The sequence below is a fragment of the Borostomias antarcticus genome (assembly GCF_949987555.1).
Source record: "Borostomias antarcticus genome assembly, chromosome: 8".
Lineage (NCBI taxonomy): Eukaryota > Metazoa > Chordata > Actinopteri > Stomiiformes > Stomiidae > Borostomias > Borostomias antarcticus.
In genome coordinates, this window is record NC_140241.1 from 24,899,568 (window position 1) to 24,925,308 (window position 25,741).

General features: G+C 47.0%; 3 protein-coding genes across 5 annotated transcripts; 2 read left to right on the top strand and 1 right to left on the bottom strand.

Moving 5' to 3' along the window:
• The first annotated feature begins 126 nt into the window (after positions 1 to 126).
• gfm2 (GTP dependent ribosome recycling factor mitochondrial 2) lies at positions 127 to 7,843 on the top strand. The gene is made up of 20 exons (XM_084441693.1): positions 127 to 387; positions 486 to 564; positions 679 to 724; positions 829 to 926; positions 1,030 to 1,155; positions 1,253 to 1,341; positions 1,481 to 1,569; positions 1,697 to 1,757; positions 1,898 to 2,083; positions 2,207 to 2,287; positions 2,514 to 2,662; positions 3,241 to 3,381; positions 3,528 to 3,627; positions 4,942 to 5,137; positions 5,356 to 5,432; positions 5,799 to 5,937; positions 6,188 to 6,364; positions 6,732 to 6,847; positions 7,124 to 7,306; positions 7,513 to 7,843. Exons 1-20 carry the CDS (start codon positions 340 to 342, stop codon positions 7,639 to 7,641), a joined length of 2,310 nt encoding a protein of 769 aa, XP_084297819.1. The 5' UTR covers positions 127 to 339; the 3' UTR covers positions 7,642 to 7,843.
• Positions 7,844 to 7,995: 152 nt separating this feature from the next.
• hexb (hexosaminidase B (beta polypeptide)) lies at positions 7,996 to 18,753 on the bottom strand. Of its 3 annotated transcripts, none has more exons than XM_084442105.1 (14): positions 18,391 to 18,753; positions 17,980 to 18,125; positions 17,186 to 17,251; positions 16,674 to 16,720; positions 16,296 to 16,406; positions 15,901 to 16,002; positions 15,003 to 15,135; positions 14,587 to 14,767; positions 14,339 to 14,425; positions 14,101 to 14,173; positions 9,649 to 9,829; positions 9,058 to 9,148; positions 8,791 to 8,895; positions 7,996 to 8,284 (listed from the first exon to the last, which is right to left on the bottom strand). In XM_084442105.1, the coding sequence occupies exons 1-14, from the start codon at positions 18,633 to 18,635 to the stop codon at positions 8,221 to 8,223; spliced, it is 1,632 nt and encodes a 543-aa protein (XP_084298231.1). In that variant the 5' UTR covers positions 18,636 to 18,753; the 3' UTR covers positions 7,996 to 8,220. The 3 variants fall into 3 exon arrangements, with proteins under 3 accessions (XP_084298231.1, XP_084298233.1, XP_084298232.1); XM_084442107.1 differs by lacking the exon at positions 9,649 to 9,829 and adding an exon at positions 11,842 to 12,016; XM_084442106.1 differs by lacking the exon at positions 9,649 to 9,829 and adding an exon at positions 13,561 to 13,735.
• Positions 18,754 to 22,068: 3,315 nt separating this feature from the next.
• On the top strand, positions 22,069 to 23,844 carry LOC311312044 (ectoderm-neural cortex protein 1-like; the record flags this gene model as incomplete). Its single annotated transcript, XM_084441901.1, has 1 exon — positions 22,069 to 23,844. One exon carries the CDS (start codon positions 22,069 to 22,071, stop codon positions 23,842 to 23,844), a length of 1,776 nt encoding a protein of 591 aa, XP_084298027.1.
• Between the last annotated feature and the right edge of the window lie 1,897 nt (positions 23,845 to 25,741).

The window sequence follows — 25,741 nt, forward strand, 5'->3', positions numbered from 1 at the left end:
CAGAATAACATTTTTATGCGAAACCTGGAACAGAAACAGGACGTATATCTTCTTTGGGGACGTATTTTGAAGATGCACTTCACCAGGAAAGCGTGAATTGATAGAGAGGGGTAATATGCACATAAAAGATAGTTTACCAGTTTGGATAATTTTCCAGAAATGAATGGCAGGTTTTTAGAGAATGTCTTTCTTTTCCTGGCTAGTCAGCTGGAGGTCTGGTTTATGCATGCATGCCTCACCTTGACTTTTGGCTGTGTAGTGCAGTCAGTAACTGCAATGTCAATGGGAAACTATCTCTGATGGTTACGAATCAACTTGAATGTCAAGCACACGTTCAAGATGCGACTTCTTATGGCAGCCGTTGGGACGTTTAGGGTGGTGGTTGTGGTACGTACAGAGGCCAGAGATTCCCTAACTGTTAATTTCACAAATAAGTCATCTTGTAAAATCATCATAATCAGTGTCTGCTCTGTTCATTTTGATAGGGTACGGGTTTATTCAAGAATGGAACCCAAACATGCAGGTGGAGAAATCAGGGGAAAAGAACATATAGCTTTCTGCCAGGTGCATAATTCAACTTTACATCATAACAACACAACTGCTTGTTTAATGTGAATCAGTTATAACTTAACCAATGTTATTACCAGTCATAACAATATGTTCTATCCATTGCCATAGATGATGTCAAATCACTGCGAACTGTGGTGAATCCGGACATATCCAAGTAAGTGATGACAGCCTGTGTTATACAGTAGCTCAAGTTATGTGCAATGCCATGATCCAGAATGTCAGGCCTTCACACCTCTCTCCACTGTGGGTTGTCTCTAGAATTCGGAACATAGGCATCATGGCCCACATAGATGCAGGGAAGACAACCACCACCGAGAGGATGCTGTATTACTCTGGATACACCAGGGCTCTAGGAGGTGTGGCCATAGCCATTGATCTTGTTTTATTATTACTACGTGGCCCATTACTCTGATATAATGCCTCTCTCTCTCTCTCTCTCTCTCTCTCTCTCTCTCCCAGATGTTGATGACGGGGACACAGTAACAGACTTCATGGTTCAGGAGAGGGAACGTGGGATCACCATACAGTCAGCGGCAGTCACTTTCGACTGGAAACAGTATAGGATCAACCTCATAGATACCCCAGGTGGAGCCAGCCTCATATGATGAATCAGCTCCATGTAAAAACAATAAACATGCAAGCATTGCATTGAACCCTTCAATCCTCTGTGCATGTGTTTCAGGACACGTGGACTTCACTCTGGAGGTAGAGCGTGCTCTGCGTGTTCTGGATGGGGCTGTGGCGGTGTTCGACGCCTCTGCTGGGGTGGAGGTCAGCCCCCTGCATCTGTCAATCCAGTGTTGCATATTTCCTTCCGATACTGATTGAGATGTGTGCCTCTCTGTGATCGGCTGGCTGGGTTGTAACTATATTGATGCATGTTTTTCTGTGTTCTGCGATGGTGCGCCAGGCTCAGACTCTGACAGTGTGGAGGCAAGCGGACAAACACAGTGTGCCGTGCATTTGTTTCTTGAACAAGATGGACAAGCCTGGGGCGAGGTAGCATCATGCGTTTCCAGCCTAGACTAATGAGCCCTTGCTCATGAAAAACACAAGAAGAAACACGCTTGTCTGAAGGATTCAGGATTCTCAGTGTCTTGAAAGTGTGTTTCTGTCTTTGTTTCAGTTTGAGTTTTTCCACTGAGAGCATAAGGCAGAAGCTGAAGGCCAATCCTGTTCTCCTGCAGGTACGTTTGCATGTAATATCCTGGGATATTATCTCAGTAGGTTTCAGAGATCTTGAATGTTAAACCTTGATATACAAGAGCCCTTTTCAAGTCACCCTGCTCTGTTGAGTTCTTACCATATCGCTTCACATGATATACAGATTCCCATTGGCAGTGGGAAAAGCTTCACAGGATTGGTTGACTTGATAACCAAGCAGCGAATGACATGGCGGATGAAGTCCAGGGAAGACGATGGCCGTGTGTTCGAGACCAAAGCCCTCAGCCAGTCAGATGAGCCAGAGCTCTTACAAGAAGCCAAAGAGGCCAGGGGAACTTTGATTGAACAGGTATAGGATGTGACTCATATGCAGTGGTTAGTATAACTCTCACAGTGATACTCTTAAGATTAATGGCAGAAAATATGCGGAATATTTATATTGAGTTGATTGATTTATTATTTTCTTTCCCAGATTGCTGATCTGGACGATGAGTTTGCGGAGCTGTTACTTGGGGACTACGGTGACAATTTTGACGCAGTTCCTTCTGTCAAAGTAAGAAAGTCATCGAATCACACAGTAAAGTAAATAAAATGTAAATAAAAAAACACTGGTGGAAGGAAGACCAGAGCACTGTTCCCAGTCTGTCAGACGACAGAAGTGGTCTGGGCTTGTCTTCACAGAAGAGTTTGTTTCATCAGTAGGACTGGACATTGAATGATTAGCCATGTGGATTTGATGGAGTTCATGTTCTCTCTCTCTCTCGAACACACACACACAGCTCCAGGAGGCGGTGAGGCGGGTAACCCTAGCCCGTAAGGGTGTCCCGGTGCTGTGTGGGAGCTCTCTGAGGAACAAGGGGGTCCAGCCCCTCCTGGACGCCATCACGGCCTACCTTCCCGCCCCCAATGAGAGGCACCATGACCTGGTGTGAGTGGGCCCTTCTTCCCTCCCGCCTGTACCCTGCTGCTCAGGGATGATCTGAACACCTTGTTAAAGTCCAGCTAAAACAGACTTTTGAGATCATCTAACTTAATAGTTTGACGTATATCTGACTGAAACAGGCTATAGGGGCAGGACATAACGTTTAGAGGAGTTTGACCGGAACGTTGACAAGTTGGCGGATTATAACAACTTTAGACAGATTCAATAGACAGATAGTGTTGATTGATGTTGTGAGATTATTGGTTGACCTTGCTCTTGCATTGCTGACGTAAGCACTCGGGAGATTTTGTTTTACAGGAAGAAAAAAAACATAAGACTACAACGAAACGGAAACTTAAACTGAAAAATGTTTGGCATATATTGTTAAATAGGTACACACTGACCAAGGATGTGATCCAAAATCGAAAAAAGTACATTTTTGATTTCATTGCATCTTTAAGACCCCTGGCCCATGACAGTCTGATCCCTGTAGTCACTCGCTACAATGTTGTCCCTCCCTGTTCAACTTCTATTTGACCCTGCATATACTGTGTATATATACTCCGTATGTCTTGTGTTTGTAGGCGTTGGTACAACGATGACCTGTGCGCCCTGGCCTTCAAGGTCCTCCATGACAAGCAGCGTGGTCCTCTGGTGTTCGTCAGGATCTACTCGGGCACCATGAAGCCTCAGTCAGCCGTCCACAACATCAACAGGAACAACACGTGGGTGTTGCACGCACACACACACACACACACACACACACACACACACACACACACACACACACACACACACACACATTAAAATCACTCCATTGGCTTACATGCATATAAGTTCTTTGTAACTGTGCTTCCCTGGGCGTGTGCAGGGAGAGGATGAGTCGTTTGCTGCTGCCGTTTGCTGACCAGCATGTGGAGATCCCCTCTCTGACTGCAGGAAACATCGCTCTCACCGTGGGACTCAAGCAGGTTGGGCTCCATCAAGGAAACACTGCTTTCTGGCATACTGCAAGACCAGAGGCTGTGGCCCAGGAGGTCGAGCGGGTCGTCCAATGATCATAGGGTCGGCGGTTTGAATCCCGACTCCTACTATCCACATGCCGAAGGGTCCCTGGGCAAAACGCTGAACCCCAAATTGCTCCCATATGAGCAGGCTACAGTTACACCTTGCATGGCAGCTGCTACGAAGACACTGTTGAACCCACAGACTATCTATATACTAACGAACACACACATGCTGGCTGGCTGGCTGGCTCTCCACTAGATGGAGATGTTAAGCTTTGGATCTTTTTTTTTACCATGGTACATTATGGTACTTTATGGTAACCATGATGAACTATGATTACTATGCTTCTAGTCATGGTACAAACATGGCTTATCTATGGCACTTCATGGTAGCAATGGCACTATCATGGTTTATTCTAAAGGTTAGGATTAGACTATATGCCGGCTCTATAGATAAATCTAACCTAGAAAAGCCCAGTCCACTTACACATTCTGTACATGCTGACCACATGCATCATGGGTGGGGGATGACAGGTTCACTGTGCACTTGATAATTAATTTAAAAAAAATATATAAAAAAAATAATTATAGTATTTTTCTGTTAAATTAAAAATACTAACGTTAGATTCCTTATAAATGAAGATATTTAGAAACAATGGTGTTTTTTGTTTGATGGACAAAAATACAGAAAAAGGAAGTCATGCCAATATAGCAGTTACCACAAGTGTGATTTCAGTTGGGATTTCAGCTGAGAGCTTAGGTGTGCACTCTATAAATAAAACTTACTTACTTACACTCCAGAGGACGCGAGAGCTCAGTATAATTAGCATGCTTCAGTGTTGTGCAAATACAATAGCATATTGTATTATCAAAAATATTGAATAATTGTGCTCCCTCATGCAGTTCATATGCCCCCCGTTTAAGACTGAGCCCTAGCGATGGGTCTGTTTAGTAGGCCCATATAAGAAGCCATAACAGTAATTTCTATGGTATTCATATTTAACATTAATTATCTTAATATAGGCCAGTTTCAAGCTTTTTTCCCCACCCTTTTTTTTGCACCACAAAAAGTAAAAATTGTACACATTTTATGGCTTCTATGACACTTAATTTGCTATCTTTTTGAATCATTGTTTCAAGAATGAGTGCTCCGCTCCGCTAATGTGACAGTTGTGAATGTGTGTTGATACATTTAACAAAAATACCATTTAAAAATGTAGATTTTAAACACTGCTGTAGGGGACCCCAGTGTTTCATTGTGGTCTCCCCCTCTCTCAGACGGTGACGGGGGACACCATCGTATCGTCCAAGGCCTCGGCGGCAGCTGCAGCCCGGCGGGCGCACAAGGAGGGAGAGGGAGGGAGGAGGAGAGGAGGAGGAGGGGAGCTGAGCAGTCTGGTCCTGGCCGGAGTGGAGGTCCCTGAGCCGGTATTCTTCTGCTCCATAGAGCCGCCCACCATGGCCAAACAAGCAGGCAGGTGACCGCCATGGAACTCCCCTCATCGTCTTACTGTCAGGCAAACTGTCTCTTACAGCATGACCTTGTTCTTGGGTTACGTCTTCTATATTGGTATTTCAGCCAATGGGCCTTTTTATGTTCATGTTACACATATCAGCATTCAGCAACATTCGTCAACATGACAGTTCTAACAATCCAGTAATGAATGTGAATGTGCTGTGTTTCTCTGTCAGATCTGGAGAATGCCCTCACTTGTCTACAGAGAGAAGACCCCAGCCTTAAAGTCAGGGTGGACCCAGACTCTGGACAGGTAAAACACATACAGACTCTGGACAGGTGATACACATACCGACTCTGGACAGGTGATACACATCACAGGAGAGATACTAGTGTAGCCCTGTGCTGTGGCAGTTCTACATTTTAGAATATTCCTCTGATATCAGACTAAAGTTGTGAGGCCCAAAGGACACATTGCATCGCGCTACAGTTCTTAAAATTGAAGAAGAAGGCATGAAAGCCCAGAAAATGTATTCGGGCCGCGCCTACCTGGTTTAAATTACTTGGCGTTTCTCATTCTCTCGCAATCGTTTGTCACCCGTGGCCTGCCGTGTGCTTTGGGCTTGGTGAGCTGTCCGTCGCGTGCGAGTGTGAACGTGCGAAACCTGTGTTGTCCCAGACCGTCCTGTGTGGGATGGGGGAGCTGCACATCGAGGTCCTGCACGACCGCATCAGGAGGGAGTACGGCATCGAGACGCACCTGGGACCCCTGCAGGTGGCCTACAGAGAGACCATCCTCCGACCGGTCTCCACCACAGGTACCCCCGACAGCCAGCGGCCAATCAAAAGCACACGGCTAAATGTTGTTCAGTCGTTGATTCAGTGAGAGTAGAGAAGATTGTGTCCGGTTCGTCATGTAACGGGTTAGGTTGTCCACTCGACACGACATAGGCTTTAGTTTACATACCTGAACTCTTAGTGTCCCCACATGGCGACTGTACTTTTTTTCTTTGTGTCAGAATTACTTTATTTAAAAGTGCAAATAAAAGGTATCGGTGTGATTTTCAGACACGCTGGACCGTACGGTGGGGGAGAGGAGACATGTGGTGACGGTAGGCCTGGCGGTCAGCCCCGTCACGGACACCACTTCCTGTGACATCACCATGGAGGAGGAAGTGGAGGAGCAGCTGTCACCGGACGTGAGGGAGGCAGTGGAGAACGGCGTGCACAGCTCCTATCTCCAAGGTAAGGGTCCGAAGTGACAAAACTAACAAACAACTAATTTATTGTGCAACACACGTTTCAACCTCCAAAGGTCTTCGTCAGGTGAGAAGACCTTTGCAGGTCGAAACATTGTGTGTTGCACAATACATTTTGGTGGAGCAGTAGCTGTGTGCGGACCTCACTATTTTAAATTGTTTACCTCAGCGCACGACCGATGTGCATAAAATGTTTATGGATTCCTTTGGGAAACTACTTTTGACCTGTTCCTGCCACACTGCACTAATCGACCAAACAAAGCCTTCTATTCTGTGTGTCAGCATGTTGCCTAACCCTGAATTTCCACGCGTGTCTCCTCCTCCCTCCTCCTCTCCCCCCCCCCACCCCCCAGGTCCGTTGCTAGGTTACCCAGTGCAGGGGGTTTCCACGGTGATCCAGAGCGTGAGCATGCAGCCGGGGACGTCTCTCGCCATGGTGTCCGCATGTGTGTCGCGCTGCATGCTCAAGGTACCGCTGCACCATTGGACGCAGACGCTGGACTCAGGGTCTCATGATTACAAGTAACAGACTGTACTGTGGCTGATGGCTCTATAGTTTAAAACTTTATTGTTCATTTTGTTCAATACGAAATGATCTACGCTCATGTGTAAGTTTGATGAAGGATCAATGAGGGTTACTAACAGAATGCCGTACGACCGTGTGGTAACAACAGTGGGGTAAGTAACGGCATGTTGATGTTGTGATTGTGGATGTTAACAGCAGTTGTGATCGTCACCCCTGCAGGCTCTGAACCAGGCTGGGGGGCAGGTCCTGGAGCCTGTGATGTCACTGGAGGTGACGGTGGGGGAGGAGCACCTGAGCCCCATGCTGGGGGACCTCGCCCAGAGGCGCGGGGCCGTCAGGGACATCCAGAGTCGCCATGACAGCAAGGTGCTGCTGGCCACCGTGCCATTGGCCGAGATGATGGTGAGTGACTGACCACCGTCATGAAAACCTCACTTTGTGAAAAACAACAGCAATATTTTGCCATTCTGTCAAAACAACAATGATAGTAAATATTGTTGTTGTTGTTGAGGCTGTGTAATTAGGGCAATTAGTGAACCTGACAGAGGCCAAACACGCTGAAGCACCTGTAAGCAGCTTGTGATGAATCTCTCTCCCCTGTATTCCAGGGCTACTCGACAGCGCTGCGAACTCTGACCTCAGGGAACGCCACCTTCTCCCTGCAGCTGGACTCCTACGAAGCCATGAACCCCCAGCACCAGAGTGCCTTGCTCAACAGGATGGCCGGCCTGGCCTGAGGTCGTCACTTCCTGAGGTCACTTCCTGAAGTTCAAAGGACTTGGTGGACACCTTGAGTCGCAGACACCAAACTTTGTTATTGCTGTTTGACTGAATAGCAAGCATCATTAGATGGGCTGTTGTCTGGTGAATGGCAGGAATCTATCACATGTTTGAGTCACAAACCTGTTTCTGCTCTGTCAACTCTACTGTCAAAGTAATTCAGCTGAAATTGTTTTATTGTATTTCCTTGATAAATCTGTATTAAGTGTGTACATAGATTGTTAATCTGTCCTGATGTGTTCAATAAATGCTCATCTTTTCAATATCAACAACAGTCATTTTGATTTTTTTATTTTATTTCAATCATAAAAACATTCATCTAAAAAAAAGAGATGGTTGATCAATGTGTGACATTGGCACGTTCAGTCATTGTTCCGTACTGTACAACTAGAAAGACTGATTTGACTCAGTGCATCAAACACTTCATGGAGGCGTCCTCTGGTTTGATTCCTCGGGTTTGATTCCTCTGGTCTGATTCTTCAGGTTTGATTCCTCGGGTTTGATTCCTCAGTTAAAGCCTTTTCCCTCCCTCCTTCTCAGAGGCCTTGGTACTCGTGAGGACAGTACCCGGTAATCAGAGGCTCTGCCGGGATCCCACGCCTGAGAGAGATTTTCAGACTCGATGAGGTGGATTAAGCTTAGCTACGCTACCTTTTATAAAACATTAAGGACGGTATAAACAGGTGCATCCCAAAAATTAGAATATTGTGAAAAATTAACTATTAAAATTATTTTCCGTAATTTAATTCAAACAGGTTCGAAACTTTCATGTATTCTAGATCCATTACACAAAGTGAAATATTTCAAGACTTTTTTGTTTTAATCTTTATGATTGTACAGTATGTTCATTTATACACTCAATACTTGGTGGGGGCTCCTTTTGCCCAAATTACTGCATCAACGTGGAGCGTGGCATGGAGGCAATCAGCCTTGAAATATTTCACTACATGCGTAATAAATCTATAGTATATGAAAGTTTCACTTTTTGAATTAAATTACGGATAATAACGAACTTTCCACAATATTCTAATTTTCTGAGATGCACCTGTAGAGGTAGTGTGGTGGTGGTATGGTTATGTTGTATAGAGTGGTAGCCTGGTACGTACTCAACCATGCGACAGCGGTGCTGGACCAGCCGGCTGTAGGCGTCGTTGATGTCAGTCACGTCCTTGCTGCTCCACAATCGCTCTGCCACGGCACTGGCACGAGGCCTGGAGGCGCGCACACACGCACGCACACACACACACACGCACCACCGTTAACCAGCCTGGACTTGTGAGAGGCGATGCTGCTACTTTGGAAGGAAGCAGAGGGATGTTGACTAATAAGCAGCGTTCTGTCAGCTCGTCCAGGAGTCGTAACGGTGCCCCTACCAGAGTCTGGGGGTCAGGTTAGTGGCGTCCACATACTCCCCCCACAGACAGGCCTCTCCACCAATCACCAGCTTCTTCTGAGCGTCCGTGCCTGAGTCACAGGTCAAAGGTCAATCGGGTCAAAAGGTCAAGATGCATACAATAAATCACGTTAAACAGGTAACTGACAAATTTGTTACTCATGCACAAACTGAGGTGTTTTAAAAAAGTAAAGGCTTTTTCCTCTGCTTCAGACAACAGGCTTACACTTATTTGCACAGAATCCGGCATGTCAAAACTGCACAACTAAATGGTACACACACATACTGTACAAGCTTTTGGTGAGGTACTGGTTTACACTGTTCAGGACAGGTGGGTTGGGCCTCATAAAACCACATAAAACAATATGGAGCAGATTGGAGGCAAAGTCTACATTGATCAACAGACAACAAAACAATGATACAGTACGTGACCACACACCCACTGTAGATATGCAGTGAGTAATAAAAATAAAAAAAACTAGCATCTGCGCTGGCAAAGCAACCGTGAGAGGAATGCCATCTCCTGATTTGAGCGTGTTTGTTACGAAGCGACCGTATTGAAGACACACACCCTTGAAGTCTTGGGGGTCTGCCTTGTATATACCCTGCCAGTCCTGCCCATAGGAGATACGGTTGAGGTACCAGGGGGTGGAGAGGAGGGTCTGGTACCCTGAGGACGTCACCCTGGCCATCTCATCCTGGTACTGCTGCTTGTTGCCCTTCCACACGTGGATGAGTGTGTCTGGCTTCAGCTACGGTGCACACACACACATGTACATCATGAGCACAACACCAGGCCATTCACGATGGGATTAGGTGAGGAAGCTGTTACAGGGGAGTCTTCCATGGATGAGCTTCATCTCAGGGTACATTCAAGACGCAAAATGGTGATGAAATGGTGAAATAATTGAAGGCTCGGTCCATGAGGTGGATTGATGCTTCCCATTGTGAGTGTTTTTCGCTCGGGTCTTTGTTTAGTCTCTTCATCGTATGACATAACATACCAGGGACATCAGCACAGACTTATGTCAGTGTCTTGACAACAGACCTACATGCATCTCCATGTTTTGGTATCAGTTTTTCAACATGGTAGTTGATCGTTGATCTTAAATGTACCCGACATGGAAGGAGTAGCAAAGCAAAGCATGCATCATGCAAGCAACATTTTTAAACGGATGTTCATAGATCACAGATGTAGCCTGGACAAGATTCGGAGAAAATCATTAAGGCCACGATATGCAAGATGGCTACCAGGCAATCCTTTGGCAAACTGGCTGCGGTTGGCTGTGCAGTTCCTCATAAATGAACACACCGCAAAATACGCACAACCTGCCTGTTATCAGCCAACACAGGAAACGGTGTAACCTGACACAGCCCTTACTGGTGAGATGCAGGCTGGGAGAAACCCTAACACGTCTCATATGGAAGAAACGTGGGTTTCTGATGGCCCGTTGGTTGTTGTTTTTCTTGCAATGGTGTCATAAAGATTACAAGGTAGGTGTGGTGTGACTGGTCATCCTCACAGCCACACGGAGTTTGAATCCTGACAGCTGATGGTCGGGTATGAGAGGTAATGGAGACCTTTGTTCTCTCTTCTTCTACTGCTCTTCCTCTCGTTGTGCTTTCTTCCTTGGGCTCTCTCCTCATAGGCCTCGAGTCTCCCTCTCTCTCTCTCCGTCTCTCTCTCTCTATCTAATCTCACATCACAAAAGTATGGTAGGATCTAAACATGTGTGCCTTGTAATTGATTTATGCAATGTAATGAATAGACATTTAACATCACTGACAATGCTCGTCTAGTTTAACTCATAACGACACAACTAAGCCCAGAGGGTCCTTGTGCAACTGTCAAGTGTAAGCCTGCTGAAGGAAGTTAAGTTATTTCCCACTAGGGTTGTGCACGGTTAATCGAGTACTCAAGTACCCGAGTAGGCGATCTACTAGTCGGAAAATAAACACTACTCGGTTAATCTAAAGGCTATACAATATGGCATGTTTGGCTGTGAAAGCGCGCATTTCTGAGCGCCTGTGCCCTGAAATTCCCACTAACTCTCATCCCCAGCTGCACGAGAAGATAATTATTATACCTGCTTTACTGATGCTTATGACACATTTTCCAAAGGGGAATTAATGTCTAGTTAAACTGTAATTTGTATACCACTATTTGAATTCAATTCTGATTAGGGCTGTCAATTCTAATTAGCTCAATTTATTATGCAAAATAATGTGTAAAAATTTTTAAAACGTTTTTGTTGTTTTTACATTAACTGAGTTTGCCCAGCAGACCCCGTAGGCTACAGAGAGCAGGCAGCACAGAATGAGTAAGCTAAGTTTACCACAAACTCAAACGCAAAATGACTTGCTATGGACTGCAGGTCAACTGCTATGGTAGAAGACTAGGGCTTAATGGAAGCATTGCAAATTATGTCCTCCAATGCAGCTACAAGCTTTTATCGATTGACAGCCCTAATTCCTATATGAACCTTTGTTTGACAGAAGAGTCTCTACAATATATGCTTCAGCACATCAAGAGCACTCGTCATTGCTTTCAGTAGCTTGTTATGGGGGACGCATTCACTCATGCCAACTGTTACTGCCACCTCTGCTGTAAAATGTTTTCTTTTCTTTGGTAATGTGTGAATAAATATTTCATTTCATTTCATTTCATTCATTCATTCATTCATGCGCCACTCCAGGGACTCTGGACTACAGTATCCAAACACTCCAGGGAGTCCAGACCAGACACTCTACAGTCAGAACTGACCAGGGAAGTTGAGCGGTTCCACCTTGTAGTAGTTCTGCCAGTCCTGCCCGATGCTAATGTAATCTAGGTACCAGGGGGAGGACAGGATGGTGGTGTAACCCGACCCCGTCACTCTTTGCAGCTCCTCTTCCAGTTTGTAGCCCTTCCACACGTGAACTACCGTGTCTGGCTTCAGCTGCAACAGTCAGACAGGCCACACTATTCAACAAAGACCCGCTTGACAAATAAGGGAACCTCAAACCAACAGAAAAGGGCTGTTAGTTTTGGTTAGCACTAGGCTAGAATAGCACCACCACCAAAAAAGGAAATACTAACAAAAAAAGATGAGCCAAGGTGAAAAGCCATGATTTTTAGAGTTGGGCATGTGCTGTAAATTTTAAATAACAGCAAAATTAAAGATACATAATTTTTTATGTTAACAGGCATCATAGGCAATGGAGGAGATCATCCAGGCCATACAATAGGACTGGCTATTAGAATTGGATTTAAAAATGTATCTCCCATCTCTGAACATCATGGCGACCTTCTAGGTGAGATCAGAGGAGCTGGTTACCTTGACACCATCGTCAAACACCTCTTGTCAGATCATGTACCCCGTGCTAGTTGTCATGACAATATCCAGGTGCCTGTCATATGAAATGCGAACATCCAAAAATTAACGAAGGTGAATGGCCAGCCGTGTTTGGTGGCTTGTGGACCCGCCCGGTAATTCAGATCCGCTCTAAAAATGTAAAGGGTTCTAAGTTGGCCCATGCTACACCCTTCCACCGAGTTTCATGAAAATCAGTCAGGTAGGTTTTGCGTAATCCTGCTAACAAATAAACCAACAAACAATAAACCAACCAACCAGTAAAAACAGGCCACTGAAAACATTACCTCAGCTGTCGCCAGGGTGGAGGTCTTTGCACAGATTGTTAAGTAATGTGAAATGGAGCCAGATAACTGAGGTTTTAAGTAAAAATTTCTTGGTAATACAGTATTAATACACTATCCACTTTACCTTTCCTCCATCAGGCTAAGTGGGCCTAGATTTGGTTCTAGAGTACTGCAAATATAAAACCACTAGTTTCAGAGTCTTCAACATGTTACAGCTACAGTGTCGGAGATGCATTATAAAACCCCTACAGTACCAACACTTAACTCAACTCCGACACCACACCAGGGGCCTCATTTATCATTGTGGATACACCCTTTTTCATTTACACCTGATTTTTGTACTTGCTTTTCTCCGCAAATAATGTGATGTATCATGACGAAACTCGATGGGAAATATTGTGTATATATCTCACAATATTTCCCATCGAGTTTTGTCATGATACATCACATTATTTGCGGAGAAAAGCAAGTACAAAAATCAGGTGTAAATGAAAAAGGGTGTATCCACAATGATAAATGAGGCCCCAGAGCTCCAAACCCACTGACCAACAACAACAACAACAACGTCTCTTAACGCCAACAACACAACTAAACCCAGAGGGACCTCGTGCAACTGTCAAGTGTAAGCCTGCTGAAGGAAATTAGAGGAGTATTTCCCACTAACTCTCATCCCCAGCTGCATGAGAAGATAATTATTACACCTGATTTACTGTTAACGGGACGCTTATGACAAATTTCTCAAAGGGAGTAGAACTGTATGTATGAATATGAGATATGACATGTGCCACTCTGGGGACTCCTGGACTACTAACAGTACCCAGACACTCGACAGTCAGAACTGACCATGGAAGCTGAGCGGTTCCACCTTGTAGTACTTCTGCCAGTCCTGCCCGTAGCTAATGTAATCTAGGTACCAGGGGGAGGACAGGATGGTGGTGTAGCCCGACCCAGTCACGTTGTGCAGCTCTTCGTCCAGCTTGTCACCCTTCCACACGTGCACTACCGTGTCTGGCTTCAGCTGCAACAGTCAGACAGGCCACACTATTCAACAAAGACCCGCTTGACAAATAAGGGAACCTCAAACCAACAGAAAAGGGCTGTTAGTTTTGGTTAGCACTAGGCTAGAATAGCACAAGAAAAGGAAATGAAGCCAAGATGAAAAGCCATGATTTTTAGAGTTGGGCATGTGCTGTAAATTATAAATGACAGTAAAATGAACGTGAGTAATGCATCATTTTCGCAGTGTTCACGGGAAGCAAAGGCAATGTAGGTAATAATCTTGGCCATACAATAGGCCTGGCTATTACAAATTGATTTAACAATGTATCTCCCATCTCTGAACATCATGGCGACCTTCTATGCGAGATAAGACGAGCTGGTTACCTTGACACCATTGTCAAACACCTCCTGCCAGATCATGTACCCCTTGCCAGTTGTCGTGACAATATCCAGCAGCCTGTCATATGAAACATGGACAGTAAGTAAGATATCGTTAATGACTGCCTCTGTGAAAGCCTGTGTGATTGAGACTACAGGTGGCAGAAATGATTATTTTTGGCTAAATGTGTGTTGATCTCTTGGTGGGTCAGACGAAGAAGACCAGGTCAGAGGGGAAGGACACCTCTGGATGTAATAGGACTCCAGTTTGCTGTAGTCCTGACCAAAGCCCTGCTGACTCATGAACTTCTGGATATCTGGGTTGGACTTCCTGCACAGCAGAAAAAAAACAGAAAGACATTTAGACTCCATGTAAGAAGCTATTAAAAACAAGTAAAAATCTATCGGAAAATGCATTCAAATTCTTATCTTAAACTCCATTGCCCACAAGCAAGCGTTTTCACATCATGTCGTGTTTGAGGACAGTCTCACCAGCAGCTGAAGTCCACCTCGTCCCCCCCCAGGTGAACGTAGGCGTCGGGGAACACTGCGCTGATCTCCTTGAACAGCTGGCTCATGAAGACATAGGTGGTGTTGAGGATGGGGTTGACCGGTCCGAAGGTTCCGGAGGGGCTGGACCCGGAGTAGCACGGAGTGAGCAGGTCCCTCTGACCTGAGGGAGAGGAGGCCTGTCATTACCGAGACTGGACTCAACGCTCGCTGAAGAGTCCTGAGACGACGCTCACAACGTCTGTACGAATACGACACGTCGGAACAGGTCTTAACGTGACTCCCTGATTAAACAAAGCTTAAAGGAGTAGTCCCGATCAACTCTAGTGAGCGGATGTTCTAGAGTGAATATCTGCAACCAGACCATACTGTACACCTACTGTAACTGAGTGTCTAACCTTTGCCCCACGACTCCGTGTGCCCCGGGGTATCGAACTCCGGGATGACCCGGATGCCCCTGAGGCGTCCGAACTCGATGACCATCTTCACGTCCGAGGGGGTGTACACGTGGGTGTACGGATGGTATGCTCCCTGTCATCAAACACAACACCAAGTCACCTACAGACTAGGGATGGGACATGATCTTCGAAAATTCTAAGTTATTAAATTATTAAAAATCGGTTTTATAATTTGACAATTGTATGTTCGTCTTGTCTTATAAAAAACTAGTTGCCTTGTTTTTCGCGGTGCGAGACGAGAGAAAGGCACGTGCGGAAGACAGTTTGAGTACTGTAACCTTGGATAAGTAGTAGGCGTCATTTACGCAGCGCGTGAGGTCAGATGAGACTCGACCGGACCAGACATGCAGCGGCTAACGCAGCCAACGAAAAGTTCTGTGTGGAACAGCAAAACTGTCGAATGCGTACTTGAGTGTACCTACAACATCATACCCTCGGAGAGGGTCTTTTCCGCGGCACGACTTATCGTCAATAGACTGCGCACCTGTCTCCATCCCGTCCATGTCGATATACTCATATTTCTAAATAAAAATATGAAGAAATAGGATAGGCCCTATTGGCCGGAAAAGTCGCACAGACGAGCAATGATGAGATGCAATTTTCGAAGAAAAATCGATTTTTGCCCTGCGATTTTCGAATAGCAGATTTGCCAGAAAGTCCCATCCCTACTACAGACAAATGTTCAATTGCCTTATGTGAAATAATATATACCGCCAGGCTTCGACTACGCTTCTTCACTTTAACCCAATAGAAGACCCCGCATCCTTGTACAGTATATAATCATCCTTGACCTTTCAGATCTGCGAAGCCCACCCTTCACCCAGCTGTGACCCCTGACCTGCTGGCTGAGCTGAGGGAAGGTACGACTCAGGTAGGGGAAGGAGGGGTCGTCCACAATGTGCCAGTGGAAAACATTATACTTGTTCATCGCCATGGCTTCCTGTATAGACAAGGCAAGGCAAGTTTATTTGTAGAGCACATTTCAGCAACAAGGCAATTGTAAGTGCTTTACATGAGACATTAAAAGCATCAAGACAAAGTGCAACACATAGAAGGTCATATAAAACGAAATGCCAAAAATGACATTTAAAACAAAATGCAGGAAAAATAAAATACAGGAATAAAAGACTAGACGTGGGGAGAGGTTATGTTACATCTACAGAGCACACAGGTGTTAAAAAATCAACAATACTCAGGAATAATAACTAATAAATAATAACAGAACACACTCACCAGATTGGCCAGGATGACTTTGATGGAAATGAAGTGACGCGAGGTATCCAATAGGACGCCTCGGTGTGGAAAACGCGGAGAGTCACTAATCGCTGTCCCATTAATAGTTTTCTGGGGAGACAAAAGAACAAGATTGAATCCGAAAAAAGAGGTGACCTGCTAAACTCTTGCTTGCTCATCACTCTACAGTGATGTACAGTACTGCAAAATATGGAAATTGCTAAATATTTCCTGGCAGCACTGTAAACCGATGAAGAAACTTCCTCATTCTGCTTCCATGCTCTGTGACATGCCTGTCATTCATTGTGATGTGGATGTACTGTATAACAAAGCATTGTACTGTTCTATGTTCATTACAAATAACTGAAGTAAACCTACGGCTCCAAAGTCATCCTCATACACCAGCTGACTGAATGTCTCCAGACCTGTTCATCAGGAAAACACACACACACACACACACACACACACACACACACACACACACACGCACACACACAAAAGCCATGGCACATAATCCCAGTAACAACAGGCTTGTAAATGTGCGTGATGTGCAACATGATTCATATCAATCTTTGTTCACATAAATTGCTTTACAACATATTGGGATGAACTTTAACTTCAGGTCTCTGTGATCTAAAATGGGCACAATAAAATGCAGCAACATCTAAGGTTTCAGAGAAACCGAGGTGTAACTTCTACTAGCAAGGAACAGTCAGAATAGCATACAAATTGAACTATAATGGTAAAATGACTTATAAAAGTTTGATATGACCGTCCTGCCAAAACGCCATCAAAGCACAAGCTACACATGAAGGCAGTCCAAGGTTATCTTGTACAGTCTGATGTACCTGTGCAGTCTATGGTTAATGTGCAGACAGATAGTCTCTTACCTCTCAGGGCTCCCCACACCTTTGCAGCTTTCAGCACAGCATACGGCTGGTCCACCGACAGCTCATCTGGGGGCAGGGGGGATAAGATGAGAGTAGATGACAAGAAAATTGCCTGATTAAAATAGTCTGATTACTCTCAATACAACAGCTGAAGACAATCATGATTACTATCTGTACGTAAACTAGTCTTTGGATATTATTTGTATTATTAGCGGTGTTTGTAAAAGGTGGTCTCGTGTGTCCCAAGTCAGAGGGCCTGAGTTCGAACCCAGTGTCGGCAAAGTGAGGGTGGAAGCTATACTGACGAATGATGCAGTGACACCTGTTACACATGCACCAAAGATATGCTAGGTTGGTGTCCCATGTGGATATAATTACCAATCTTTTAAGACGGCTAAGGTGGTTACCTATACTCCTGACCTGTAAATCCTTTTTAATCCTTATCCCGTCTCTACCAAGTAATCACTCTCCTTATTGGGAGTTGTCAGTCAGAAGGTACTCCTTCAGGTACTGGGCCACCTCATGACTACTACAAGCATTGGCACTGAGCCATAGAACAATTCCCTTGAAAGAGGAACAGCTACAACATTTAAGCCAGCATTAATATCAGAGATGGGACAATGGTGTTCTATTGTTAAGTTGTCTAAGTTGTGGCTGCTTTGTGGCCTCCTGAGTACAACTGTTGTGTGGGACAAACTGTGCCAGTACATGACTAGGCAGAGAGTCCACCTTATACGGTCATAGACAACTCATCTGATGAGCAGGACACCAGAAGAAGAGATCATGAGACTCACATGACTCATCAGAAGTCACATTGGGGTAGCTGTCACACTCGGAGTCAGGCGAGGTGATCCACACCTGGAGCTCTGCGATCCCGGATGGGGCGGACTTCTTCTCGGTGTGTCGCTTCCTCATACTACCAAATATGTAGTCATAGTACCTGCATAACAAGAACCAAACAAGCCAGTCTAACCACTCACAATAGATCATGTGAAGAGGGCCTTTATAGCCAACCTCAGGCAGGATTGTCATGACTGTTGACTTTACATCACAGTAATCACGGTAAATCTGCTCTCAAACATCGTGCGCTTACATTAAAATTATTAAAGGCAAGCAAAGACCGCATCTTTCATTCCAAAGTTAATTCAAAGTTAGACATCACGTAAACGACCATTGATAAAACCATGACATTTCACATGACTTACCTTCGATATGCATTTTGCAGAAGACTGCAGCTTGCACCGGAAGATGACTGTTTTGAGTCGACAATTTGAAAACTGCCACTGCTCAGTTTGAATGCAGATTCGGATATTTGGACTTTCTGTGGCAAGGGCCACAAAGAGCCATATTTCGAATTGGACGCGGTTGGTTCCTCAGCCTGATCTATGCCATTATATCGTAGACCCTGGCATACAACCACCGCTAGCAACAGCGTAGCAAACCTCAGCATCGCAACTACTGTAGGTTGATAGATAAAATAACCTGTTATGGTCTAACTTTTCCTCAGTTGTCAGACAGAACTCGGCTGCAACTGTCGAGTTCGCGGTAGTGTTTCGGTTTTGGTAGAGAAGCCATCCTGAAGGGGGCGAGGCTTAATGCGGAAATGAACGGTGAAAATGTAGCAAATCATAAGATCGCTCACATGACTGAAACCAGAGAGCCTGGTGACGCGAGGCTACCACATCCATGGGCTACCAACAAAGAGTTTGATGATACTACTACTACGACTACGACTACGACTAATAATGATAGCCTAATAATAATAGCCTAATAATAATAATAATAATAGCAATAATAATAATAATAAAACGACAACTGCAATAATAATAATAATCTGTAAACTGTGATAAATAATAAAACTATGCTTATGTTAAAAAAAAGGCTTCAATTTTTCAGGATACATACTAATTTGTAGAGACTTAAGGATGCAGAACACCCAGGTTTGTCGAAGTGCTGACTAATGGAGGAAGTCCAAACTTTAAAAGGACAAAGAAGGTCGCACACTCTATTTGCATGTGCATTATTATAAAGAAACCAACGTTTGGCACTCAGTACCTTAATTGGTACCTACTAAGCCATTTAATAGTCATCTCTGAGGGAAAGCACTGAGCATTCAGCATCACATTGCAGCAATTACGCAGCTAAATAACACATTTTTAAAGTTGTTCATTGACAGCCTTTATAAGAAAGAACACTTCTCACAAATTCTCATTGATTTCTGTGCTGTTCCAATAATATCCATCAGGCGACGCTGCAGACATAGATATTAACACCAGACACTTCTTGCATATCTTGCGTTTCACATCGATAGGCTGAATGTGTACGAATGTAATATAACAGGCTTCTTAATGTATCCCATACGGAATTAGAAACAATTCGGTTTTTTTCTTCCCCAGTGGAATAGATAGCCTAGATAAACACACGTACCCATGGCGTAACCAACAGAGAAAGATCATACACAAATCATATAAATGGCCTGTTCTACAGGTGGATAATAGGCCTACATTTCCATTACATTTCAATTTTCTCATATGTTATTATCTATTCACAGACCGTATAGGGGCCACCAAGGGCCAGTTCCCAGCACCACTCTACTTTGCATAACCCTCCTACTTTCCTTCCTAGACACGCGGATATTCCTCCCCCTCGCTCGAATAAACACACCCATTGACTTAACTGAGGGAAGACCGGAGCGCATAGCGCACACAGGCACAGACGCGCCGTACCCCAGCAGAGGCGAGAGCATCCACCCGCTAAGCGCCACGATTCCAGTGATCCGTACGGAACGTCTTATTTAAATGGAACAGTTCATCGCCTAATGTAAAAATAGCAGGATTAGAGTCAGCGACACATCCAAGCGTGTAGAATAAAGTCGCGGTACATTGAAGATCTGCGATTCGATTCCTTGCCCGGGCAAGTGATCCAAGAAGAAACACGCACTGCCAAGCACAAGTGGCTTGACTGAACCATCATCGTGGCTCTTTCAGCAGTGGCATGTTCGAGGGATAAAGCGGACAGAATTGAACTCCTACTTTCACCCAAAGAGGTATGACATATTTATATTGTAGGCTACACGAGAATTGTTGTCTATACGCACTCGCACCCACCCAATGAGAACTGTGTGTACGGCGCTTGGACTGTGATATGAGTGTATCCATCTATCTCCATAGAGGTATTATTGTTGTGGTTTAGGAAACGCCCCATTCATGATTTTTATTAAATTTGTATATATTTGGAATGGTGTTGCCTGCCCCCTTTTGCTGTTCACATAACAACTGTAGCTAAGAAACATTTAGGTACAAGCAACATTTGATTAGTTCATTGATACTTCAGTGATCCCAAAACATGAAAGTTGTGCTGCACAAATGTTGAAATCACAGACTGATTTGGAATAGGCTACTTTTTATTTCGGCTGACTTCACATTACCCATGTCCTTCAGCTTACATGCTCATCTATGTAGTCAACAGATTGAATTATCTTTGAACCTAGCCCATGACACATAAAGGCTCCCATTAACCCTTGCCCTCTGGGAGCCTTTTTCGCTGTGCACAGGAAGGTCATTTGGTTTTTAATTCACACTCAGCCATGTCCCTGCTCACCCTTCACATATGCTCCGGGTGTAAATGGATTAGCCAGGGGCATCAGGTGCGATGATCAGCCCGGTTGATGTGCCATTCGTGTCCTAATTCGCTAAGGAACATGGTTTCAGTTGCCGTGGAGCTCTGGCTGCTGGCAGACACACAATTAACCTCGGCCAAAGTGAGGACGCTTGACAGCTGGCCAGGGACTGGGAGCCCGGTATCGGTTACATGACAATCAGAATTGATTGGATTTGAATATGCACTTTCAGACAAGCAGATGGCAGCTGTTTACTCCGCTAGACCGTGCTGCAGTCCTGCCCGGTGACAGCGCTCATTGGACAGATATACTGTATGCCTTAGTGTTTACTTTGAAAAGTTCTATCTCTCTCTCTCTCGCTCTCTCTCTCGCTCTCTCTCTCTCTCTCTCTCTCTCTCTCTCCCCCTCTCACTCCCTCACTCTCTCTCCCTCCCTCTCTCCTCCCTCTCTCTTTCACCCTCTCCCTCCCTCTCTTTCTCTCTCTCTCCCTCCCTCTCTTTCTCTCTCTCTCTCCCTCCCTCTCTTTGTCTCTCTCCCTCCCTCTTTCTCTCTCTCTCCCTCCCTCTCTCCTCCCTCTCTCTTTCACCCTCTCCCTCCCTCTCTTTCTCTCTCTCTCCCTCCCTCTCTTTCTCTCTCTCTCCCTCCCTCTCTTTGTCTCTCTCCCTCCCTCCCTCTCTCTCTTTCTCTCTCTCTCTCTCTCTCTCTCTCTTTTCCTCACTCTCTCACACACCTGGTAATGATTATACAGCTTCCAGCCAGACATCAGACACGGATGTGTGCGTGTGCGTGCACACGTGTGTGTGTGGCATGACATCATCCGTCGTCCCTCTCCGCCCTCATCCATGTGTGCGTCTTAGGCGTTTGCCCCCTGCTCTCGGGTCAGTCCAGAGAGATACCGCTGACACTGATCACATCAGACGCACGCCTGTGGAGTGGAGTGAGACCAGGGCAGCGGGGTCTCTCCTGCCTCTGTCTGCTCTGACCACGGAGATGAGTCATACTACAGTACTCTAATTGGGCTTGGCTGGGATCTTTGTTCAGTCTGATCGATGTCCCTATAGTTTTAATGGTATGAGGCTTCGCTTTTTTTCCTCAGTCAATATGTTCCAATGTATTGCCGGTTCAAGTAATCACGCTGTCAGAATATCAGAATTATCTCACCCTATATGCACTCACTTAAAACAATTGCGCTCTCTCTCTCTCTCTCTCTCTCTCTCTCTCTCTCTCTCTCTCTCTCTCTCTCTCCCGTCTCTTCCAGGATTCAATGAAAATGTCCGTCTGCGTCCACGAGAACCGCAAGTCGCGTGCCAGCACCGGCTCCATGAACATCTACCTGTTCCACAAGTCCTCATACGCGGACAGCGTGCTCATGCACCTCAACTCCCTCCGGCAGCAGCAGCTGTTCACCGACGTCCTGCTCCACGCCGGGAGTCGCTCCTTCCCCTGCCACCGCGCCGTGCTCGCCGCCTGCAGCCGCTACTTCGAGGCCATGTTCAGCGGCGGGCTGCGGGAGAGCCAGGCCAGCGAGGTGGACTTCCGCGACTCCATCCACCCCGAGGTCCTGGAGCTTCTCCTGGACTACGCCTACTCCTCCCGCGTGGTCATCAACGAGGAGAACGCAGAGTCCCTCCTGGAGGCCGGCGACATGCTGGAGTTCCAGGACATCCGCGACGCCTGCGCCGAGTTCCTGGAGAGGAACCTGCACCCGTCCAACTGCCTGGGCATGCTGCTGTTGTCCGACGCCCACCAGTGCGCCAAGCTGTCCGAGCTGTCCTGGGGCATGTGCCTCAGCAACTTCCCCACCATCTGCAAGACGGAGGACTTCCTCCAGCTGCCCAAGGACATGGTGGTGCAGCTGCTGGCCCACGAGGAGCTGGAGACGGAGGATGAGAGGCTGGTCTACGAGGCCGCCCTCAACTGGGTCAACTACGACCCGGAGAGGCGCCACCGCCACCTGGCCGCGCTGCTGGCAACAGTGCGCCTGGCGCTGCTGCCCGCCATCTTCCTCATGGAGAACGTGTCCACGGAGGAGCTGATCAACGCCCAGGTCGAGAGCAAGTCGCTGGTGGACGAAGCCATCCGCTGCAAGCTGAAGATCCTGCAGAACGAGGGCGTGGTCAACAGCCCGTGCGCCCGCCCTCGCAAGACCAGCCACGCCCTCTTCCTGCTGGGCGGACAGACCTTCATGTGCGACAAGCTGTACCTGGTGGACCAAAAGGCCAAGGAGATCATCCCCAAGGCGGACATCCCCAGCCCCAGGAAGGAGTTCAGCGCCTGCGCCATCGGCTGCAAGGTCTACGTCACCGGGGGGCGGGGCTCGGAGAACGGCGTGTCCAAAGACGTGTGGGTGTACGACACCGTCCAGGAGGAGTGGTCCAAGGCGGCGCCCATGCTGATCGCCCGGTTTGGCCACGGCTCGGCCGAGCTGAAACACTGCCTCTACGTGGTGGGAGGGCACACTGCGGCCACGGGCTGCCTCCCGGCCTCGCCCTCGGTGTCGCTCAAACAGGTGGAGCAGTTCGACCCGGCGGCCAACAAGTGGACCATGGTGGCGCCGCTGAGGGAGGGCGTGAGCAACGCGGCGGTGGTCAGCGTCAAGCTCAAGCTCTTCGCGTTCGGCGGCACCAGTGTCACCCACGACAAGCTGCCCAAGGTGCAGTGCTACGACCCGCAGGAAAACCGCTGGACGGTGCCCGCCTCCTGCCCGCAACCCTGGCGCTACACAGCCGCCGCCGTCCTCGGCAGCCAGATCTTCGTCATGGGCGGCGACACGGAGTTCTCTGCGTGCTCGGCCTACAAGTTCAGCAGCGAGACCTACCAGTGGACTAAAGTCGGCGACGTCACGGCCAAACGGATGAGCTGCCAGGCGGTGGCGTCCGGCAACAAACTGTATGTGGTGGGCGGGTACTTCGGCACGCAGCGCTGCAAGACGCTGGACTGTTATGACCCCACGCTGGACGCCTGGAACAGCATCACCACCGTGCCCTACTCGCTCATCCCCACCGCCTTCGTCAGCACCTGGAAACACCAGCCCGCCTGAGCGCGGCATTCTGGGACGGCCCCGGCAGCCACCCAGCCCCCCCGCCCGCGAGGTAAGGCGATCGGTTACTGCTACACCTCTCGAACCGCGGTCTGTGTTTAATCTTGTCAGCAGCCGGTACATTTCAAGGCTCCTCGTCTGAGACGAGTCCGTGGCGCGGTACGTCGTTGTCGTATTTCCGTGCGACTGCGGTTGAAGGTCGATCCGTTGGCATTCATATGTGCAAGCGCTCACACTCACGCTCTGTTCCCAGCTTAAAGGCAGGCGTTATCCTCGCCAGCAGACAAATCACGTTTCACACCCCTCAAGTGTCAGCCCACCGGGTCGTCTACAAGGACAAAGATCCTTATTGAATCAGGCACAAACTGAGCATTGATAGAATAATTCGATTGCTATGTAATTTAGGTTGTCTGCAACAGCATGCTTGGAATACTAACCAACCAGACGGTATTTATCCACTTCCTTATTTCTTTGTTTACTCTCAGCGTCTGGTTCTCAGCTCTAGCAGACGGTTTCTATGGCGTGCTCTCTGGCAATGCGCTGCTCTGCTGAATTCAGAGAAAGCGGCCTTTGAGGCCATAGGTAAACGATAACTTCGGTCAAATATGGAGGATTATGAGGAGGATGGTGACTAGAGCAGGCTGATATCTCTCTGTGCCGGAAGGCGGGGAGAGAAGGGGATTGCTCAGTGGAGTGTATGTTTCTGTCTGGCTTGGGACTGAAGAGACGGTCCAAACTGAGGCTGGCAGTCGCTGGGTGGAGGTAACCCGAGGATGCTCAGTGTTACAGTACGGTACGGTGATGTACAGTACAGTTACTGTATTGAGCGGCCCTGTCACCACCGAGCCTCCGCTGTGCTCCCTCTACCGCCGAAACGGACAGCGGACGACGATCGCGACGTGTTTGGCCTTGTGTGGGTGTGCCATGCACGCTAGCCTGTTTGTGTGTGTGCGAGCGCGTGTGTGTCTCAGTGGGGGTTGACAGGCGACCGTGTGTGAAGATGTGGAGTGAGTTATGAGGCTCCAGGGTTGGGGTGGGGGGCGGGGGACCGATGGGGGTAATTGAAACAGAATAGAATACTTTTATTGTCCCATTGGGGGAGATTTGTCTAAGGGGGAGAGAGAGGAGGGCAGCCAATTAAGCTACACACAGACAGCCTATAACACCCAGAGGAGGCTAATTCGCTTTCAATCACATTCTGCTGATGGGTTTATGGAACTGGGCTGGTCTAGACTGGACTGGACTGGAATGAGCTGGGCTGGGCTCACTATGAGCACACGCGCACGCACACACACATACACACACACACACACACACACACACACACACACAGCCAGACCTTGACAAATAACTGTCTGACCAGGAAGTGAGCGTTTATTCCGTCCTCCCCACCTTACTCCCTTGGACAACCTCATGGTAACCTCTCTCTCTCTCTTTCTCTGTGTCTCTCTCTCTGTCTCTCTCTCTCTCTCTCTCTCTCTCTCTCCCTGTCTCTCTCTCTCTTTCTCTCTGTCTCTCTCTCTCTCTCTCTCTCTCTCTCGTCTGTGATGATAAACAGGCCAGACGGATGTGCAGCTCGGGCAGCTGGCAGCCCTGCCTGCTCTGTCTGCACAATGTCGGCTTTGGTGTCATAATCCCACTCGCGCTTTCCAACTCACACACACGCGTGAGAACATACGCATGCGCAATCATACACAAACAGCAAAAAGTTTTGAAGAAAGAAAGAAAGAAAGAAAGAAAGAAAGAAAGAAAGAAAGAAAGAAAGAAAGAAAGAAAGAAAGAAAGAAAGAAAGAAAGAAAAGAAAAAGAAAAAGGAGTTCCATAAGTGCCCAGCTGCACAGCGTGCTCCAGTGTTGTGTTCGACAGAGCTGGGAGAGGAGAGGCCCAAAGCAGCTTC

Excerpts from the sequence above, each read along its gene's own strand:
- gfm2 (XM_084441693.1), top strand. The coding sequence starts at position 340 with ATGCGACTTCTTATGGCAGCCGTTGGGACGTTTAGGGTGGTGGTTGTG. Across the intron at positions 1,156-1,252 it reads CAACCTCATAGATACCCCAG|GACACGTGGACTTCACTCTG; the intron begins GTGGAGCCAGCC and ends CATGTGTTTCAG. Across the intron at positions 5,138-5,355 it reads CACCATGGCCAAACAAGCAG|ATCTGGAGAATGCCCTCACT; the intron begins GCAGGTGACCGC and ends TTTCTCTGTCAG.
- hexb (XM_084442105.1), bottom strand. The coding sequence starts at position 18,635 with ATGCTGAGGTTTGCTACGCTGTTGCTAGCGGTGGTTGTATGCCAGGGT. Across the intron at positions 18,126-18,390 it reads CTGCAAAATGCATATCGAAG|GTACTATGACTACATATTTG; the intron begins GTAAGTCATGTG and ends CTTGTTATGCAG. Across the intron at positions 14,426-14,586 it reads GAGGTGGACTTCAGCTGCTG|GAAGTCCAACCCAGATATCC; the intron begins GTGAGACTGTCC and ends TCTGCTGTGCAG.